The sequence below is a fragment of the Elephas maximus genome, chromosome 7 (assembly GCF_024166365.1).
Source record: "Elephas maximus indicus isolate mEleMax1 chromosome 7, mEleMax1 primary haplotype, whole genome shotgun sequence".
NCBI lineage: Eukaryota > Metazoa > Chordata > Mammalia > Proboscidea > Elephantidae > Elephas > Elephas maximus.
Genome location: NC_064825.1, coordinates 48,439,585 through 48,462,599, shown reverse-complemented (window position 1 = coordinate 48,462,599; position 23,015 = coordinate 48,439,585). Strand labels below are relative to the sequence as shown.

Here is a 23,015-nt window from a genome sequence, read left to right as displayed (position 1 = left end):
TCATATGCATGTTGAAAGCTGGACAATGAATAAGGAAGGCCAAAGAAGAATTGATGCCTCTGAATTGTGCTGGCGAAGAATACTCACTATACCATTGTCTTAGTCATCTAGTACTGCTGTAATAGAAATACCACAAGTGGATAGCTTTAACAAAGAGAAATTTATTTTCTCACAGTCTAGTAGGTTACAAATTCAAATTCAGGGTATCAGCTCCAGGTGAATGCTCTCTGTCAGTTCTGGAGGAAGGCTTCCCCTGGTCAAGGAGCTTCTCAGGCGCAGGGACCCCATGTCCAAAGGATGCGCTCTGCTCCTGGTGCTGCTTTCTTGGTGGTATGAGGTCCCCAACTCTCTGCTTGCTTCCCTTTCCTTTTATCTCTTGAGAGATAAAAGGTGGTGCAGGCCACACCCCAGGAAAACTCCCCTTACACTGGATCAGGGAGGTGACCTGAGCAAGAGTGGTGTTACTATTCCACCCTAATCCTCTTAACATAAAATAACAATTACAAAATGGAGAACAACCACAGAATACTGGGACTTATGGCCTAACCAAGTTGATACACACGTTACGGGGGGACATAATTCAATCCATGACAACCATGGACTGCCAAAAGAATGAACAAATCTGTCTTGAAAGAAGTACAACCAGAATGCTCCTTAGAAGCAAGGGTGGCGAGACTACATCTCACATACTTCAGACGTGTTATCAGGAGGGACCAGTTCCTGGAGAAGGACATCATGCTTGCTAAAATAGAGGGTCAGCAAAAAACAGGAAGATCCTCAATGAAATGAACTGACAGAGTGGCTGCAACAATGCGGTCAAGCACAGCAACAATTGCGAGGATGGTACAGGACCAGGCAGTGTTTCATTCTGTTGTGCACAAGGTCGCTATGAGTTGGAACTGACTTGATGGCACCTAACAACAACAATATCCAAATTCATCATTTACAAGTCCTACCTTCCAACAAACGCTTGAACATAATTCAGACAAGTTCTTTGCCACTGCAGAAAAAGCATCACCCTTCCTCCACTGTCCAATCACATGGTCATCATTTCCTTTTAAAGCCTCACCAGAAGCACATTTAATGTCCACATTTCTAGCAACAGAATGTTGCTGGCGCCATATGTATTCTGTAGGACGATAGAGAATTTCTCCATAATTTTCTGCACTCCCTTCTAAAGCCTCACCAGAATTGCCTTTGACATCCATAATTCTATGAACAATCTCTTCAAGGAAATCTAGGCTTTTACTATTAGGCGCCTTAAAACTCTTTTAGCCTCTACCCATTACCCAACTCCAAAACCACTCCCACATTTTAGGTGTCTTTTAGAGGTACACTCCCACTTCTTGGTACCAAGTTATTAGTTATCTAGTGCTGCTACCACAGAGATAGCACAAGCAGATGGCTTTAGCAAACAGAAATTTATTCTCTCGCAGTTTAAGAGGCTAGAGGTCAGAATTTAGGGTGCCAGTTCTAGGGGAAGGCTTCTCTCTCTGTTGGCTCTGGAGGAAGGTCCTTGTCTCTTCTGAGTTTCTGCTCCTGGGCAATCTTCATGTGGGTTGGCATCTCTCTTCCCCCATTTCTGCTTCTTGGTTTGCTTGTGTAATCTCTTTTATATCTCAAGAGAGACTAATTCAAGACACACCCTACACTAACACTGTCTCATTAACATAGCAAAGACAACCCATTCCCAAATGGAGTTATAACCATAAGCATAGAGGTTAGGATTTATAACACATTTTGGGGGGACACAATTCAATCCGTAACAGTACACATTATATGTTTTTTGTCAATTGTGCAACCCCCTTGCATGTTATTTTTCTAAGTGTACTATGCGTGTTACATGTGTGGGCGTGTTATTTAGGTGGGCATGTTATTTCCAAAAAATACGGCATACTAAGTAAAATAAGCCAGACACTAAAGGTCAAATATTATATGATTCCGCTTACATAAAATATCAAAAACAGGCAAATTTGTAGAGATGGAAAGAGGTCCAGGGAATGGGGATGGAAGGAATGGGGAGTTATTACTAAATGGGTAGAGATTTTCTGTTCGAGGCGATGAAAAGTTTTAGAAATAAATAGTGGTTACGGTTGCACAACACTGAATGTAATTAATGCCATGAGCTACACACTTAAAGATGGTTAAAATTGAAAATTCTATTATATATATTTTACCACAGTTAGGAAATATATAAAAAAAACTTTACCGAATAGGGAGCACCAGAGGTATGCTGCCCTACCCATATGTCTCACTGATTGGCTATGTCAAAGGAACACCTATAAAAAATATATACATAACTGAGGAATCATCTAAGCCTGGGATCTAGGATTTAACAGACTGTAAAATGGTGGTAGTGGAAGGATCAGTGTCAGAACCTAACTTCAGGGGGGATAACTCAAATTAAGATCAGCCTAAGGCTAATCCCTATGAGGTGGATGTCAGACATACTTTCATGCGCCAACCTTTTTACAAATTCTGACACCAGCCATCCCTCCCACAGCGCTCTTGGCTTCTCTTCTGGTTGGATAGTCTGTTACAATGGTCAGAACTCACAGACCATACTTTACAGTTAAGTGGTTTATTAAGGAAGCAACAGGGTGTAACTCAGGATCAGGATCAACAGCCTACACCGTAGGATCAGGATCAGGATCAGGAAGCACACAGGCAAAGTTTGGAAGGCTCTCCCAAGTGGAGACCACATCCCTCCCTTCTTTGGTGCAGGTCTCTCAGCTTCTCTTCGCCGTGCAAGCCAAACAGTACTTTCTCTCTGCTGTACATGCCTCTTCTCGGCCCCCTGAGGACGGGCTCCCCTTGGTCCCCTCAGGACAGGGCTCCTCTCAGCCCCCTGAGGACAAGTTCCTCTCAGCCTTGAGGCCAGACTCCTCTTGATTCTGTCGTCTGTCATCTGTGACTCTGCTGCTGGGCCCTCTCCAAGCCTGTTGCTGCCTTTAGTAGAACAGCCCTTGACTTGTATTATACCTTTTTTAGGAGGTTCCTTGCCTCCTCTCTCTCTGCTTCTCTCTTTTCTTTCTTCCTTCTTCTTTCTGTCTGTGAAACCTCTGTGGGGTTAGCTACTTACATCTACAAACTCCTCCTCAATTTCAAGGTACGGCCCTCCCATCAGGGCCACAAAGTGACCAATCCCCTCTTGGTAGGCCATAGATACTTGCACGGTAGGCTACAAACACTTCATTTGTGTAGTCTGTAGTCACGTCATCTGCACAGTCTGTTGACCAATCCCTGCAAGGTGCGTATCAATCACAGGGCATGCTGCAAACCAGGACCAGATAGAAAGTATCAAACCAAATTGTTCACAGCTTACCCAGGAAAATGTCAATCAACCTGGCAAAAGTAACAGATCCTCTTGGTCTTTGCCTTAAAGTACGGGCAAACATTACTCCTTAGGGTTTAGGGGAAAAATCTTTGAAGCAGTTTTTCCAAAGAACCAAGGCCAAAGGCCGCATAAAGGAACACATTTCACCGCAGAGACACAAACAGTGAAGGGTCTCTTCATGCAGCACTGAAACTGGCCTTTAAGTGTTTAAACAGTATTGGAGTGTCTTCTTTGGAATAAACAGTCTCCTCAGTAAGTACTGTAGAACTGGCTGCTGTGGGGGAAGATCCCTTGCTTTCTCGCCCAGGTGAAGAAAAAGATATGGAAAAGACTCTGGTGGAGGCAGGAGACCACCAAATGGCACTAGGGCTTGGAAGAGAGTGGGGTGGAAAGATACAGTCTTATTCTTACATCTTGCCCTTTGATGGAATGGAACATGCTCTTGCCCCAATCATATGCATATCCAAGGCTGGCCTAGTGAAAGGATGGGCCACTTATTTTTTGCAAAATAACTTGGCACATTGGTTTGGGATGGGAAAGATTATGATACATTTCTCACACAGCTACTGACTGATTTTAGGAATAAAAGGGCCTGTGAGGATAAGAGGAAAGTGTCCTTTGCACTGAAGTGATCCTTTTGATAGCAGTAAAAGTTCAGGTTCCTATCTTTCTTAGTTATCTAGAGCTGCTATAACGGAAACACCGCAAGTGGGTGGCTTTAACAAGCAGAAATTTATTCTCTCACAGTGTGGCAGGCTAAAGTTCGACTTCAGGGTGCCAGCTCCAGGGGAAGGCGTTCTCTCTGTAGGCTCTGGAGGAAGGTCCTTGTCAGCAATCTTCCATTAGTCGAGGAGCTCCTCAGGCACAGGGTCCCTGGGTCCAAAGGACGTGCTCTGCTCCCAGCACTGCTTTCTTGGTAGTATGGGGTCCCCATGTCTCTCTGCTCGCTTCTCTCTTTTATATCTCAAAAGAGACTGGTTCAAGACACAATCCAATCTCGTAGACTGAGTCATCCCTCGTTAATTTAACTGCCGATAATCCCATCTCATCAACACACAGAGACAGGATTTACAACACATAGGAAAATCCTATCAGATGACAAAATAGTGGACAATCAAACAATACTGGGAATCATGGCCTCGCCAAACTGATACACATATTCTTCATCCCCTTTCAATAAAAGACCCAATTCGATCCATGACATTATCTTATAAATAAAACTTTGTTTTCATAGAATCCTGGGGTTCTAAGAGGTTGTGTGACAGATTAACAAAGCCCTTTTCTTGTCTCCAGTTTCTTTCTCTAATAAAGGAAAGACAACACTTCTACTCTTTTGCCCCGTTTCTTTTCATCATCAAGAAATCACTCACCTCCCAGGAGAGGAAAAATCAAGCTCTTTTGAAGAGGTGTGAGCAAGTTGTTCTGGGGTCTGTCTTGCAATGTAGCTGGGGAATGCAGCATAAATATCAGAGGCAGGGATGGAAAAGGGATTGTATTTTGGAATCTTAGAAGAAATGAGAAAAATAGTACACTTGTCACCACAAATTCTTTTGGAAAAGGGTATAAATACATTTGTAAAATTTATTGTTATGTACATAGATTTAATTTACTAATTCTATTTGTTGTTATTCCCATTTTACAGACTATGCTTTCAGATTGTCTTTTAGTTGCTTTATCTATGTTTATGGTCTTTTTCCTCCAGTTAGTCTGAGCTCCTGGCTGGGTCATCATCTTGTTTTACATGTGAGGATAATCTAGCTGTGACATCTCTTGTCCCACTGACTACCAGAGTTGAACTGACAATAAGATCTTCCCATAAAAGGATCATTTAGCTCTTTTATCATTTTCTCATGTATGCATTCATTCAGTATTTACTGATGCCCACTCTGTGCCAGGTCTTAGACCAGGCATGTGTGACAGAGAGAAGAATAAAAAAGTCTTTGCCTTGACACAGCTCCCCTATCTGGGACAGTGTGTAGCAGGAAAATTCTCCTTTCTTTTACAGTTAAACTGCTCAAAAGAGCTGTCTATACTTATCATCTTAAATTCCTCTTTTCCTATTCTCTTTATTTTTATTTTTTTTAAAGAAAGACCAATGGATTTTAATACAACAGAGTCTTAAAAAGTTCAATAGAGATGGTCCCAGATTTTACACTGCACCTAATTTTGTTCTTTTTAATTGAGATATGTCACTTCCCATAAAATTCACCCTTTCCAAGTATGCAGTTCAGTGGTTTTTAGTATATTCAGAGTTGTGCAACCATCACTGCTGTTTAATTCCAGAGCACTTCATCACTCTAAAGAGAAACCCTGTACCCATTAGCAGTTACCTTCCAAATTCTCCCTCCCCCAGTTTCTGGCAACACCAACCTGCTTTCATCTCTATGGATTTCCCTATTCTGGATACCTTTCGTGTCCAGCCTCTTTGATTTAGCATAAGGTTTTTGAGGTTTATCGATGCTGTAGTATGTATCGGTACTTCATTTCTTTTTATGGCTGAATAATATTCCATTATACAGATATACCACATTTTCTCTGTGCATCAGGTGATGGATATCTGGGTTGTTTCTACCATTTGTGTATTATGGATAAAGCTTCTATAAACATTTGTGTACAAGTTTTTGTGTAGATGTATGTTTTCATTTTCCTTGGATATGCACCTAGGAGCAGAATTGCTGGGTCATATGGTAACTCTATGTCTACGTTTACGAGGAACTGCTGGACTGTTTTCTAAACTGGCTATACCATTTTACTTTCCAACAGCAATGAGAGTTCCAATCTCTCCACATCCTTACCAACACTTGTTATTGTCTCTTTTTGATTATTGCTATTATAGTGGGTATGACTACCATTCTCTCATGAACTCACTGCAGGCTTTTCCTTTCCCCTGCTCCAAACAGCTTGTCAAGATCACTGAGGAACACCATGCTGTTAAATCCAAAACTTGATTCTCAGTCCCCATCTTTATCATCAGCAGAATGACACAATTGGATCACTTTCTCCTACTTCAAACACTTTAAACTTAGTTTCCAGGCCACTACATTTTTCTTCTACCTTATTAGCTGCTCATCCTCAGTCTCATTTGCTGGTTCTTCATTAACTCCCTAACCTCTTACCATTGGAGTACCTCAGAGATTAGTCCTATTCTTTGTTCTGTTTCTAATCATGTACTTGGTGATTTCTCCAGTCTTATGGCATGAAGTTCCAACTGTTTGTTCAGAACTCATGATTTAGATCCCAACTTACATCATTCTTTGTACTCTGGTCTGCCCACTTGATATCTTCACTTGGGTGTTTAACAGGCAGCTCAAACTTATGTCCATGCTCCAGATGGACTGCTCTAATTCAGTTAATAGCCATTCTGGTCCTTTAGTCAAGGCTAAAAATCCTCGCTAACTCTTCCGTTTTTCTCATTACTCCACACTGAATCATGTTGGCTTTACCTTTAAAACATATCCAGAACTTACCACTTTTTACCACTTCCACTGCTACGACCCTAGTCTAAATCACTACCTCCTGCTTCTGACCTTTAGTCCATTTTCAACATAGCCGATACAGTGATTGTTACTATTTAGGTCAGTTCATGTCACTCCTCTGCTTAAAATTGTAAAATGGCTTCTCATATCACTTAAAGTAAAAGCGAAAAGCCCTTTCAAAGGCCAACAAGGCCCCACATAATTTGGCTCCCATTACCTATCAACCTCATCTCCTTCTACTCTCACACTTGTCTCTACTGCTTCAACCACAATGGCCTTCTTCCTGCTGTTCCTCAAAAACAGTAGCCATCCAAAGAAGATACACCAATGGCCCACAAACACACGCTGACACCTTCAGTCATTAAGGAAATAACAAAAATCAAAACCGCAATGAGGTACCCGTTCACACCCATTGAAAAAACCAAACCAGTTGCCATCAAGTCGATTCTGACTCTCAGTAACCCTATAGGACAGAGCAGAACTGCCCTATAGGGTCTCCAAGGAGTGGCTGGTGGATTCAAGCAGCTGGCCTTTTGCTTAACAGCCGAATGCTTAACCACTGCGCCATCACGGCTCCCCAAAATTGAGAACTGGTAGTCAAACAAATATACGTATACACATTTTGAAAGCAGCACTACTCACAACAGCCAAAAGGTAGAAACAGCCCAAATATCCATCAGTGGATGATAAATTGTGGTAAATATACACAATGGAATATTATTCAGCCATAAAGAGAAATGAAATTCTGATACATATTATGGCATGAATGAACCTTGAAAACATCACATTGAGTGAAATAAGACAGACACAGAAGAATAAATATTGTATGTGCCCATTTATATGAGATACCTAGAATAGACAAATACACAGAGACAAAAGTTTATTAGTGGTCACCAGGAGTTGGGGAGAGCAGGGAATGGGGAGCTATTGTTTAAAGTTTGAGTTTCTATTTGGAGTGATGAAAAAACTTTTGGAAATGGATAGTAGTGATGGCAGTACAACACTGCAAGTATAATTAATGCCAATGACTTGTGCACACTTAAAAAATGGTTAAAATGGCAAACTTTTTGTTCTATATATTTTTTAAAAAATAAAAAAAGGAATACTGCCTGTTTTTTTCCTGAGGTGGTTGTGAGACACAAATACATAATATATTCTGTAAGCTGGGAAGTAGCAAATGTATGTAAAAGATCTATTTTCTCATACGTTTTGTTCAGTAGAACCCATATTGTTTAGGTGTGTGAATCAGGATACATACCAGGGATCCTGGGGTCTTGACCCCACGTCTTGCTTGCCTTTCTTCTTTGAAGTGCATCAAACTCTCCAAAGGGGAGATGGCAACTTTTATCTGCCCCTGGCACTCTCCACTGAAGTCCGTGATGTTGTACCAGCCACAGACAAACTGGAAGCCAGAAAGAAGTGGGAACAGGTCCACTGAGGCAAAGCCAATCACCCTTTCCTCACCTGTGAGAAAAAGAGAAGAGTTGGGCAGTGTGACTGGGCATGTCCACTGAAATTAGAGGCTACACACAGAGAAGCTGAGTCAGAGACTGGGGGAGTTCAGTGATTCTAAAGCCATCAGAGAAGACAGATAAGAAGGATGTGAGAGATAGGAAACCAAAGCCTGTTTTGGCTATTATGAATTCCCTTTCTGTTTGGTTGTGTTGAGCTTTGAACTCTTAATACAGCCAATTGAAAAGCACCTCTAAACTTAAGAAACCCTTGTTCTTTTCCCTAAGCATCACATTCCAATGATTTTCCTCAGGGAGTGAGTCCTGAAAAAAATCTTTTGAAAGACCACTACTCTTGGAATGATGAAGGGATTTATATTCATCTGTCCTCACATCTTATTCTTCTGAGTCATCTAATCTTACCAGCATGGTGAAGTACAAACAGTGAAGGTATACAGCCAGTCAGAGTTGGGTTCAAATTCTGGCTCTACCATATACTTATAGCTAGGTATATGACCTTAGTCAAGCCACTAAACTTCTTTGGGCCTCAGCTCTTTCATCTATAAAATTAGACTAATTGTTTTTTTTACCCTGCAGGATTACAGATGTTTGTAAAGCTCTTAGTACGCTGCCATTCACTTCAAAAAAAAAAAGAAAAACCACCAAAAGCTGAGATGGTATTTACTAAGTCTGAGGTACTCATTTAATTCTCCCAAAAGTCCTATGAGGTAGTCCTATTATTATCCCCATTTTATAGATAAGGAACTAAAGCATGGAGGTTAAGTCATTTACCTGAGGTCATACTGCCATAGTAAGGGACAGAGCTGGCATTTGAATCCAGTGAGTCTGGATTAAGAGTCTATGCTCTTAACACTACTGTATTCTGCCTCTTAATAAATGGTAACTGAACAAAAACAGATTCGAGGAGCATGATATTAGCACCTCACTCGTGGGGAGTCTCTTAAAACAAAGACAGACTAGCTGTCAGACTCTAGTCTTGTGTGCTGCTTGAAAGTGCTAGGGTCTTGGTTAATAAGCCAGAGTCAACAGAAGGCATAATATCACACAAAGGGGGCGGAAACCACTTGTGTGTGGTACATTACGGTTGCTGACTGATACAAACAAAATGATATCGAAGGATTTAAATCCCATAAGAGAGGCCTAAAGAACATGGCATTTTGGGGGATTAGTCTTTGACACATATATACGTGCCCAGCACTATCACTGCCATGGTTTCACTTGGTTAGATAAAGAAAAGGATTGATAAATTGTCAACAGGATGTGACCTTATTTTATGAGATAGATAACTCATGGCACAGAGTTCATACCTCCTTTATGCCAAACTTTAAAGACCAGGGTCTGTTGTGGGTCCAGGAGAAGCTCTTTTGATAACCTATTAAGAAAAACACCACCATAAATTAACTGTAAGGAAGCTTCTGCAGTATGAGACTTAGATTTTAAGAATATATTACAGTTTTCAAAGCACTCTCTCAAACACCATTTCATTTTATCTTCATGGCCACCCTCTAGGATAGATTTTTATCTTCACAGTCAAAAGGAGAAAATGGAAGCTCAGAGAGGTCCAGTAACTTGCCAAGACTTGAAAACCTGATTCAGTGCTTTCCCCAACCCTCCCAATAATTTCTACCACATTCAAACTCTGTTTCTCTACAACAGAGGTGGGAATGTGCCAAGGGAGCTCCTCTACACGTAATGAACAGTTTTACTGGGACAGGTGAGTGAGTATTCATGCTATGGGGTGGGAGGATGGTGAGAAGGGAGGAATAGGATAAAAAGAACATTTACTGAGTGCCTACCTTAGGCCAGGCATGGTAACAGGTGTTTCACACACATTTAATCTTCACAAAACTGTGATGTGGGTATTATTGCCCCTATTTTATAGATGGTGAAGTTGGTCTCAGGAAGTAAAGTGATTTGGTCAAGGTCACAGATGAGGCAATAAGTGGCAGAGCTGGGATTTGAACACTGGTTTGCTTGACTCCAAAGCCATGAGGCAAGGTACCCAAATAAGAAAGTGTTCAACTTTCATACCAGATACAGATGTCGACATGGGATTCACTGAGTACCTCTAATAACTGTATATTGAATGAATTACACAGTTTTAAATCACAAAGATTTGGAAAGCTCCCAACTAAGCATCACTACTCTAGGTGACCAAGATGGAGATTCAGGGAAAACAAAGAGACTAATTTCCCATGTTTCTTCCACAAACACCACTGGGGGACTGAAGAGAGCCTGAGCCTACTTCAAGACCATGAGGCAGTGTGTTGAAGTGAAATGAATACTATGCTAGAGATCTGAATTCTAGCTGTGAGTCGAAAAACGCACCTTCAAATTCCAGCTCCACTATTATCAGCAAAGTGACCCTGGGCATGCACCTACTCTCTTTGAACCTTGGTTTTCTCATCTGTTAAATGGGATAATATGATCTATCTTAAAAGGTTGCTAGGAAGATCAAATAAAACAATTTTGTGATAAACAAATTGTAAACAGTATCATTATTCATTATTCTTCTAATCTTGACCCTGCTACCAAAAGACCATATAGCTTCCCTGGAGATTGCTAACGTCCCTTCATCAAGCTTGTGAAGTTAGGTTCTGAATAAACAAATCGCCTTCGAGAATCAGAAGCTCAGCCCTCTGGTTTCCTGACTTTTGGGACAGATGTGATATTTCAGCTAAAGCACCCTGATTTCAGCTAAAGCACCCTGGCTATTCTGGCTGGAATAGCTTTCATTTCCAGAAGGTCATCACAGATAGTACTGCGTTTTCATCGCAATTCTAGCTGCTGACTCAGGCCAGTCTCTCAAATTACAAAACACTGAACATGGGAGCAACTGCTGAGACTAAAATATGCAAATACTATGAGAAAGAGACCAGATCAGGCAGCATGTGGTATGGTTTGTGTTGGCAGACAAGAATCACACTTTATACAATGTGATGAAATGCAATGACAACAGTAACAATAATTAGTTTTAGAGACCATTTGTAACAATGACTGGGTAACAGAAGAAAAGGGAAGACCAGCCTTGCAGCCGGTAGCAGGCCTCCTGTGCTAGCCCCTTATTTCTGAGCGGTGCTGCAACATGACTGATGGGACTTCTCCTCCTGTTTTTTGAGCTTTCCAAAGGAGATCTAATATTTGCTGTGTACCTACTATGTATCATAAGGTAATGTTTCTAAATGTCATCTAATTTGGACCTCACAACAACCCTGTAAAAATTATCCCTAGTTTACAAATGAGAAATCTGAGGCTCAGAGATGCTATGCAATTTGTTCAAACAGATATGAAATGAAAGAGATGGGATTGGAGGTTAACCCTCTTCCAGCTCTCGTTTCACTGCACCAGAAGTCTTTTCCAAGGATGGATAATACACAGCCTTTCCTGAAATCAGTTCTCTCTGCCTGGAATACCCTTCCCATCCTTCTTCACCTAGATAACTTGTATACATTCTTCAATATTTAGCGGAGGTGTCTTATTCATGAAGCCTTCTCTGAACCCCCAAGTTGGACTAAATACTCTTTTCCTGAGCTCCACTAAGCATCCTTTTTACTCCGTTATAGCACTTGTCACACTCTATTGTAATTTTTTGCTTGTCTTTTTTCCCAGGTAGACTGTGAATTCCTCAATAGCAAGGACTGTCTTCATCATCTTTAATTCCCCAGTGCCTTGAACAGAGCAGGGCATGGAAGGGGTTCTCACTGAATAATTTTTGAGCTGTACTAAGTAGAATTAAAGAACACCACAACAAAACTTCTAAACTAGCACTAGCTGTGAATTTATAAACACTAAGATTAAATAACTGCTTTGATAAGAAAAGCATTTTCCAGGTCTGCTCAAATATTGTGTTATATTCTTTGCCCTGAGTTGGTCTCCTTGAACAAAAAGCAGATTCTGGAAGGGTGACGGGACATCAGAAAATACAAACCGTGACTGCTGTTGAAAATTCCAGATGGGGGAATCTGTGTTTTCAACCACTGGGGTGTACACAGGAGATTGCTCATCGGCTGTCACAAAGGATACACAACAACTGGGTACTGACACTTTCCGCTCCGTCAAGGGGATTCCTGAAATAAAATACAATGGAGTGATTGTACCTTACATTACCAAAAAGAATGCGCTGGAAGCCTCCCATTATAGAGGTACAAGCAGGATCATTTCCAGCCCTCTCCACTGCTGGGTCTTTACTTGAACTCTTCCCTGTATCTGAAACATTTCCAGTAACCTTTCGGCTACTGTAACCATCCTTTCAAAGCCCAGTTAAATAGTCCCCAAAGAGAAGTGCCTTCTACATCTCTTAGAGTGCCTACCTTCCTACACTTTGTGGGATGATGGAAAATACTGGACTGAGGCAAAACATAAGATAGGACTGCAAAGAGCCCTGGGTTTAGAGTCAGATGATCAATTATCAGCTCTGTTATACACATTTTGTGTGACCTTATGCAAGGATTATCCAGGCCACAGCTTTCTCAACTGTAAAATGGGGCATATTATGCCTACACCACCTAAGGTGTCATAAGGATTAAAAATAAATAATAATAGTAGGTACTACTTACCTATCACTTGCCGTGTGCGAGGCTCTGTTTTAAGAACTTTATATACATTATCTCATTTAATCCTTACAACAAGGAGTCCTGGTGGTTCAATGGTTAAGCACTTGGCTGCTAACAGAAAGGTTGGTGACCCTCTAATCATGCAGGAGAAAAGACCTGGTGATCTGCTCCTGTAAAGATTATAGCCTAAAAAACCCAATGGGGCCGTTCTACTCTGTCATGTGGGGTCACTATGAGTAGAAATCCACTGGATGGCACGCAACAAAAACAACCCTTATAACAGTGTTATGGGATGTGTACTATTACTACCCCCATTATGTAGATGAGAAAATGGGGGTACAGAAAGATTGAATTAGTTGCCCAATGTCACGATTCACTAAATGGTGAAACGGAGAGTCAACATTTCAGCATTCTGGCTCCAGAGTCCATTCTCCAAACCATCTCCCATATTGCCTCTACTGCTGGGTTAACAAATATAAAACACTGGGCACTGTGCTGAGAAAGATTCCTAACGTTAATTTTTACAAGATCAGATTGCCAATGTGGAAGATTCAGTCATTAATTCTTTAAAAAAATGTGAAACAAAGATGGTTGATTGGATACTAGATAGTCTAACTGAGCGATGCATATGGGAACTGTTAGCCACACATGGCTATTTAACTTTGAATTAATTAAAATTAATTAAAATTAAAAACTCAATTCCTTTGTTGCATTAGCCCCATTTCAGGTGCTCAACAGCCAAGGTAGCTAGCGGCTACCTTACTGTATCAGTGAAGATATAGAACATTTCCATCATAGCAGAAAGTTCTTTTGGATAGCCCTGGATAATAGAGACTCTGGTGGTGTAGTGGTTAAGAGCTTTGGCTGCTAATCAAAAGGTTGGCAGTTTGAATCCACCAGGTGCTCCTCGGAAACCCTTTGGGGCAGTTCTACTCTGTCCTATAGGGTCACTATGAGTTGGAATCGACTCGATGGCAATGGGTTTGGTTTTTGGTATATAATACATGCAGTCCCTGAGCAGTACAAATGATTAACACGTTTGGCTGCTAACTGAAGGGCTGGAGGTTCAAGTCTACCCATAGGCACCTAGGAAGAAAGGCCTGGCAATCTACTGAAAAATCAGCAATTGAAAACCCTGTGGAGTACAGTTCTTCTCTGACACACGTGGGGTTGCCATGAGTTGGAATCAACTCAACAGCAACTGGTCATACCATATAGACTCTATATATTCTGTAAGATTCCCCCCAGCTCTAAAATGCTACGACCCTCAGGATTATAAATGAAGAGAAAAGAACAGAAGAAAAAAAAGTACGTCCTGAACATAAATTTATGTGATACTGAGGAACAAACGCTGTACATGGATTTTAACTGCTCTATCTTCTTTCTACCTTTTTAGCCAAAGGTTTCTCCGAATCCATACTCCCACTCCACTGTATACGTGAAGTTTGTCTTTCGGTTCCATTCTGTTCTTTCTCTATCTGGATGATCATTTTACTAATTACTTCTCCTACATGGTTTTGAGATATAGACTTCAGGCTGTTCCAGTGGATAAAAAGCAATCAGACAAAAAAATTCATATGTAGGAACTGCTGACTTTACTCTCCTCTACAAGCGGCATTTACATTTACTAAGTACCTTTGGAGCCCTGGGGGAAACTGGTTAAGAACTTGGCTGCTAACCAAAAGGTCAGCAGTTTGAATCCACCAGCTGCTCCTTAGAAAGCCTATGGGGCAGTTCTACTCTGTCCTATAGGTTTGCCACAAGTCAGAAATGACTCTATGGCAATGGGTATAAGTAGCCTTTAAAAGACAGACTCCAGCATCATCTGCTCTGAGAATCCTCTTGACTCTCTAAGCAGAGTCACTAAACCACAGTTTTGCTTTGATATATTTTCCTCAACCACAAGAATTTCCATTTGAGTAGACCAATTCTTTTTAAAATTTCCACATAAGAGTAACACAACTACAACACAACTAGGGAGAGATAATCTGTCTCTATCATAGCAGTTACGATAGTTTTCTGTAATACTCTGTTGTGCTTGTGTTCCCTCACTAGAGTAGGTGCTCCCTGAATACACAGCTAATTAATGCTTGATTCCTCTGAATTTTTAGCACAGGGCCTGGGCTTGGCATAGAAGAGGCCCCCAAGTCTTTATTCTAGGTTTGCAGACTCCCCACCGCCCTTTGTCACAGATGGTTGCCAGGGCTGTAAAATAGAGAGGAGCTGCCTTGTCTGCTTACAATGTGTACCACCACAGCACAGAAACCTCTGCTCTGAGAGACTGGCAGAGATGACCAACTGCTGTTCTGCAGCAGGACGTCTAGGTTCCAGTGCACTTTGCCATTGATTTTTGTTTGTTTATTTTTTAATAATATTTTATCGTATTTTAGTGACAGTTTACATAGCAAATTAGGCTCCCATTTCATAATTTTTATACAAATTATTCACTGACATTAGTTACATTTTTCACAATGTGTCAACATTCTCTTTAGTTGTGTTCTGGTGCTTTGTTTCCAGTGCTCTAGTTTCCTTGCCCTCTTATTTTCTCATCTTTGTTTTAGGGTAATTATTTTAGAATTCAATTTTGTTGTTGTTGAGAATATACACAGTAAAACATACACCAATTCAACCGTTTCTACATGTACAATTCAGTGACACTGATTACATTCTTCAAATTGTTCAACTATTCGTGCCCTCCTCCTTTTCTGAGTTGTTCCTCTCCCGTTAACACAAACTCACTGCCCTCTAAGCTTCCTATATAATCTTTGGAGTTGATGTTGTCACTTTAATCCCATATAAATAGTTCTTAAAAGAGCAGAACACTCAAGGCAGACATTCTTTACTAGTTAAGCTATTGTTTGGTTTTATGACTTCAGGGGATAATTTTGGTTTTAAGATTTAAAGATTATCTCTTTAAACAGCTTTAAAGCAATAGTTTTAGGGGTTCATTCAGCCTGCCTGGCTCCAGAAAGTCTGGCCATGAGAATTTGAAATTCAGTTCTGCATTTTTCTCCTTTTGATTAGGATTCTTCTATAGAATCTTTGATCAAAATATTGAGTAATGGTAGCTGAGCACCATCCAGTTCTTCTGGTTTCATGGCAAAGGAGGCAGCTTGTCTTGGAGACAACAGCCACCCATTCCATCTCCTCCTCCTGTTCCTGACTCTTCTTCTTCCTCTGTTGCTCCAGGCAAACAGAGGCCAATTGTCGTGCTTTCGATTCTGCCATTGATTTAATGTGACATATTGGGTAAAACCACTTCATTCTGGCTCTCTGGGCTTCCCTTTCTTCATCTGAAAAAATGTGCTCTCAAATTACTTCTCACAATAAAATTCCATGATTCTAGATATATCAGCAGAAAAGAACTGCTCAGATTTCTCTCAAACCATTCCCCTGTCCCTTTGAGGTTTGTCATTTTGAAGCTACTATTTTTAGTATTTGCTAAAGAGAGCTCTGCTGGCGCAGTGGTTAAGCATTTGGCTACTATCCAAAAGGTCGGCAGTTTGAATCTACCAGCCGCTCCTTAGAAATCCTATGGGGCAGTTCTATCCGTCCTATAGGGTCACTATGAGTCTGAATTGGCTCGACAGCAACCAGTTTTTGTTTATTTGCTAAAGGCCTTGAAACAAAACTACTGTTTTGACTTTGGAGGAAAACTGTTCCTTAGTCTTAAACTGAAACACTCCTTTTAGCCAAACAGGCAGGTGACAGAGAAACCAGCTTGGGAAAGCAAGTCTATCAGGTTTCCCTGGCTCTCCTGTGGGTGGAAATTCAGCTGGGCCTATTTACGTTCTGGAAAAGGTCAAGTTCTGAAGCATTTTTGGAGGTAGCCCGGAATACAGCTGCTATAGCTCCTACAGGGTTGGGACATAAATTGAGAGCAGTTGAGAGGACTTGAGGTCAATCAGCTCTCCCATTTTTAAGAATTTTCACTGAATTCCTATGTTTTATGTAAGCTGGAAAAGCAGTTTTATGCATTAAAAAAAATGCATAATGTTCCAATGAGATTAAAATAATAATTTCTTATATTTAGAGAACATTTTATAGCTTGCAAACGTTTTTCTTACACACTAAATGTGCTGATAACATCCCTGAGAATCACACATGATAGGTGTCTCTATTCATATTTTACAAATCAGGTAACCAAGGAGGTAAAGTGGCTTGCTCAAGTCACACACCTGGTTAACTGGCATTTGGAAGATCCAGTCAGGTTTCCTGATTCCTACCCCAGGGTATTCCCATTGAAATAGTTCTTATTAGTTCTACCTGGGTCGCTATGTGCTGGAAGCCACTCTGTGGCAACAGGTTTGGTTTTTATTGGTTTGGTTAAGAAATGAGCTTTCCTACCTGGTCAGGAGAGACTGAAATGGAAGCTTTCCTCTCAAGCACTGATCAACTTCTATGGTAATAAAATTTTAGTTGAGTTCTATTACGCTAACATTAATTGACACCTCTTCTGTATCAAGCCCTTGCACAGATGAGTCAGATTAGATTCCTGATGGGGGGGAGGATGACGCAATGATAATAATACTGTAATATTATCTTATAATACAATAGGATAAAAACTATGCCGGAAGTATAGGGAGCTGTGGGAACTGAAAGGGGCACCTAACCCTGCCTAGGTGGATCAAAGAGAGCCTCTGAAAGCAATGACACTGAAAGTGTGATTTTGTTTTTTATTGCAGTATAACTTACATTACCTCAAGTTACCTCTCTATTGCTCAGTTGCCTCATTTGTAAAACAGAGCTAATCTTAAGAGAATTGAAGTTGATTCTTAAAGGAAGGCTCTTCAAACTATTTTCTAACAAAAATGTCCAAGAAGCTATTTTATTTTCAGAACCAGGACCATGGAAGTTTCAAAGATGCTTCAGGTCTAAGCTTTCCTGAAGGCAAAGCTCATGACTGAGGGCTGTCTGTGAATCCTCTGTATACAGCTCTGCACTAAGGAACCACTTCCAAGGTGGCAGAGGGATAAACACAGCCTGCAAGGACTGTCAAAGGTAGGAAAAAGCCAATGCGGACACTAAGAAAGCATGTACAGGATTTCTGCAAAAGCTTGGCGAGTTATAACTGACTCACAGAGTGACATGCTGCCCTCAGCTCCCTATTCTTGGAAGATGAGAGCTGAAGAGAATCTTAGCAATGATCTTGTATAATCATCATTTTTTACAACTAAGGAAAAGGGAAATGGTTTGTTCAAAGTCACAAAGCAAGTTAATGGCTAAGCTAAATCAAAACCTAGGTCTCGTGACTCCCATTCCAGAACTCTTTCCATTATACCATTTGGAAAGCACACTTAGAAGGGCTATTTCAGAATGAGAACAAACAGGTTTGTATTTTCAGAGTCCAACACAGTACCTGACTGACATATAATGTTTGTGAGACCGCAAGGAATGCAAGGGCAGGAGTCAGGGTACAGGAGAGACCTCTAGAGGTCAGATGCCCACCCTGATGCCTGTTCTGATCTAGAGAAACAGAAAGAGGCCAAATAACAAATGATCTACAGGATTGTAACTCATGTCAGAAATGTGAGATGTGTTGACTCTCATATTCACAAAACATGAGGGCATCACGTTTGCTTAGTCGCATCATGAGGATCAGGGTGCTAGGATACAATAAAATAAACAACAGGGTCTCTATCCCCAAGGAAGAGCCTGGTGGAGAGGCACATTAACAGACATTTTCAATACAAAGTAATAAATGGTGTGAAAGAGAAAAGCTGTGTGTATGGGCTGGGGACATGGTGGTGGTGTTGGGAAGCTTTGGGAACAGAAAGTTTTTGTTAATAGAGGTGGATCATGGCAGGCTCCAAAGTGTTGGTGCCACTTTAGTCTTGAAGGATAAGGAACAAGTCTGCCGAATACAAGAGGAAAAGGATATTCTAGGAAGAGGAAATAGCACGATCAGAGAGAATGGAACATTGGCAAAAAGCAAGTTGTTGAATGTAAGAAATGGTGAAAGATGATGCGGCAAGACTGATTAGGCCAGACAGGCAGCACATGTGTTGTACTACAGAGGCTGGCCTTTATTCTGTGGGTAATACGAAACCAACAAATTATTTTAATCAGTAGAGAGACAAAGTCAGATTTGTTGACCAGGCCTAACCATGATGGCAAAATGAAGAAGATATTGGAGAATTTTGGAAGCAGCAACCATTGAGAAGGCCATTGTACTAGTTCAAGTTCTAAGGTCTAAGGTGGCAGTGAGAATGGGAAAAAGTGACAGAAGCTTTCTGTCTAAGAGGCCATGATCCTATACCATATCTTGGACACAGGGGAAGCTTAATAAGTATTTGCTGAATGGATCTATTAATACCAAAAAACCAAACCCAGTGCCATCAAGTTGATTCTTACTCATAGCAACCCTACAGGACAGAGTAGAACTGCCCTTATAGGGTTTCCAAGGACTGCCTGGTTGATTTGAACTGCAGCTGTAGCTCTTAACCACTACACTACCAGGGTTTCTATTAATCTATTAATACCTGTGACTTGTTCTCTATAAAATTCCTTAAACTCCCTGTGGGACAGCAAAGTAGGAAATCAAAGATCTTAAAGAGAAGAAGGCATTTGAGCTAGGCTTCAGATTCGTCAATTTCCTCATTTAACAAATATTTACTGCTTATTACGTGCCAGATGCAGTTCTAAGTAATAAGGATTCAGCAGTAGATAAAAGAAAACACAAAATCCCTGCCCCTGTAGGACTTAACATTCTTCTGAGAAAGACAGAAAGTAAACAAAATACACAAAGACCATAGACAAAAATAAAGCAAGAAAGGGGGAAAGAAAAGTGTTGGGAAGGGAGCTGTAATTTTAGATCAGGTGGCTAAGGAAAGCCTCGCTGAGACATGGTGTCTTTTCACTAAAGGCTTGACAGGAGCGAGGAGTACTCCAGGTTCAGTGAACATCAAATCCAAAGGCCCCGAGACAGAAGTCTTCCTTTGTAAAAAGTAACGCGGCCAGTGCGGCTGGAACAGAGTGAATGAGGAGAACAGGGTGATGGGGCAGAGTTTGGTAGCTGGGAAAGGGATAAACGAATCCAGGCCAAGAAAGTGTTTGAGCAAAGGCATAGGGACTAGCCTGTTGTTTGTTACAGGAGGAAGGAAAAGGAAGCCAAGTGCTGCTGGAGAACGTTACTATTGTGCTGTCCAAGGCCACTCTAAAAAACATGTCAGTCTTAGTTGGGGTCTTTCTGGGCCTCAGTAATTTTCTCCTTTATTTCTTCATAATATAGCTCTCTTGCAAAGACCATGAGTTCCAGCCAAACAAGGTCAACTGTTACTCCTGCCTCCCTCAACTCTCTAAAGCAAGCCCAGAACATACTTTCCCACTTCGATACCTTTGTTCAAGTTGTTAATGTTGAACGTCCACTTGGAATTTCATTCTCACTTTTCTGAAATCCTACTCATTCTACAAAGTTCTCGTGATTTCTAGATCCATCTTCTGTTTTCTAAACTCTTTAAACACTATATATTTTATACATATATAGACACTCCCCAGAGTTACAAACGTCTGACTACGAACCAACCCCCGCAAAGCCTATTATATTAAAAATCTGAGGTACATAAAATGCCTTGTAATAAAAAACGGGCACTACTTTGTGTTGCCCATCAAAACATTATTATTACTGTATTATGTTAAAGATGTTTTAGTGTATCTGGAAGTATTTCTTTAATGTTTTTTCAGCATAGAAAGATATACCATATACTATATACTAAGACAAATATTTGACCAATTGACCTTAGATACGACCTGTATTTAGCTGCTCACACTTAGTACAAATTCGATTTAAAGACAGACTTAGGAATGGAATTTGTTCCTAATCTGGGGACTGCCTGTATATGTATTCCAGTGGATTCTGCCTTAACTGGGTTATCAGCTCCTGGAGGAAAGAAACTGTGTCATGTGCGTCTGTACTCTCTGTGGCTAGCACTAGCCCAGCACACATTTAGCACTCGCTGAACTACCATTTCCACAGTGTTAGCACAGGACTGGGTGTGTAATACATACCCATTCTGGACTTGACTGAGTGGTGAACACAGAGCGAACACAGGATTAACCGTCAAACATAGCTATATCTACTACCCGAGGGGCGGGAAGGTATAAAGAGTACAGGTCTTGTATCAAGACATAGCTGGATTCAAATTCTGGTTTGGCAGCTTATCAAGTGTGTAACTTCAGGTCATTTAACCTTTTTGAGTCTCAGTGTTCTCATATGAAAAATGTGTATGTACTATTATCTATTCATACTATAATCCCAGTCATGGTAAAAATTAAATGAGGTAATTAATGTACAAAAGCTAGAGTAGAACCTGGTACACAACAGATATTCAATAATTATCAAATTTATTTGCCAAGTTGTATTTAAAAAATGTAATTTACCTCTGGGACACAGCAAAAGCAGTGCTCAGAGGTCAATTTATATCAATAAATGCACACATACAAAAAGAAGAAAGAGCCAAAATCAGAGAACTGTCCCTACAACTTGAACAAATAGAAACTGAGCAACAAAAGAATCCATCAGGCACCAGAAGAAAACAAATAATAAAAATTAGAGCTGAACTAAATGAATTAGAGAACAGAAAAACAATTGAAAGAATTAACAAAGCCAAAAGCTGGTTCTTTGAAAAAATTAACAAAATTGATAAACCATTGGCTAGATTGACTAAAGAAATACAGGAAAGGAAACAAATAACCCGAATAAGAAATGAGAAGGACCACATCACAACAGAACCAAATGAAATTAAAAGAATCATTTCAGATTATTATGAAAAATTGTACTCTAACAAATTTGAAAACCTAGAAGAAATGGATGAATTCCTTGAAAAACACTACCTACCTAAACTAACACATTCAGAAGCAGAACAACTAAATAGACCCATAACAAAAAAAGAGATTGAAACGGTAATCAAAAAACTCCCAACAAAAAAAAGTCCTGGCCCGGATGGCTTCACTGCAGAGTTCTACCAAATTTTCAGAGAAGAGTTAACACCACTACTACTAAAGGTATTCCAAAGCATAGAAAATGACGGAATACTACCCAACTCATTCTATGAAGCCACCATCTCCCTGATACCAAAACCAGGTAAAGACATTACAAAAAAAGAAAATTATAGACCTATATCCCTCATGAACATTGATGCAAAAATCCTCAACAAAATTCTAGCCAATAGAATCCAACAACACATCAAAAAAATAATTCACCCTGATCAAGTGGGATTTATACCAGGTATGCAAGGCTGGTTTAATATCAGAAAAACCATTAATGTAATCCATCACATAAATAAAACAAAAGACAAAAACCACATGATCTTATCAATTGATGCAGAAAAGGCATTTGACAAAGTCCAACACCCATTTATGATAAAAACTCTTACCAAAATAGGAATTGAAGGAAAATTCCTCAACATAATAAAGGGCATCTATGCAAAGCCAACAGCCAATATCACTCTAAATGGAGAGAACCTGAAAGCATTTCCCTTGAGAACGGGAACCAGACAAGGATGCCCTTTATCACCGCTCTTATTCAACATCGTGCTGGAAGTCTTAGCCAGGGCAATCAGGCTAGACAAAGAAATAAAAGGTATCCGGATTGGCAAGGAAGAAGCAAAGTTATCACTATTTGCAGATGACATGATTATATACACAGAAAACCCTAAGGAATCCTCCAGAAAACTACTGAAACTAATAGAAGAGTTTGGCAGAGTCTCAGGTTATAAAATAAACATACAAAAATCACTTGGATTCCTCTACATCAACAAAAAGAACACCGAAGAGGAAATAACCAAATCAATACCATTCACAGTAGCCCCCAAGAAGATAAGATACTTAGGAATAAATCTTACCAAGGATGTAAAAGACCTATACAAAGAAAACTACAAAGCTCTACTACAAGAAATTCAAAAGGACATACTTAAGTGGAAAAACATACCTTGCTCATGGATAGGAAGACTTAACATAGTAAAAATGTCTATTCTACCAAAAGCCATCTATACATTTAACGCACTTCCGATCCAAATTCCAATGTCATATTTTAAGGGGATAGAGAAACAAATCACCAATTTCATATGGAAGGGAAAGAAGCCCCGGATAAGCAAAGCACTACTGAAAAAGAAGAAGAAAGTGGGAGGCCTCACCTTACCTGACTTCAGAACCTATTATACAGCCACAGTAGTCAAAA

General features: G+C 40.3%; 1 protein-coding gene across 6 annotated transcripts in view; it reads right to left on the bottom strand.

Annotated features, from left to right (window-relative positions):
• The window catches only part of C2CD3 (C2 domain containing 3 centriole elongation regulator), a 187,131-nt gene that overhangs the window by 51,376 nt on the left and 112,740 nt on the right, over positions 1–23,015 (bottom strand). For all 6 annotated transcript variants that reach the window (XM_049889842.1, XM_049889843.1, XM_049889840.1 and 3 more), the window contains exons 25-28: positions 12,214–12,352; positions 9,593–9,657; positions 8,072–8,277; positions 4,708–4,841 (exon numbers count right to left, since the gene is read on the bottom strand). In XM_049889842.1, coding sequence (XP_049745799.1) covers positions 4,708–4,841; positions 8,072–8,277; positions 9,593–9,657; positions 12,214–12,352 — 544 coding nt within the window. The remainder of the gene's footprint in view (positions 1–4,707; positions 4,842–8,071; positions 8,278–9,592; positions 9,658–12,213; positions 12,353–23,015) is intronic.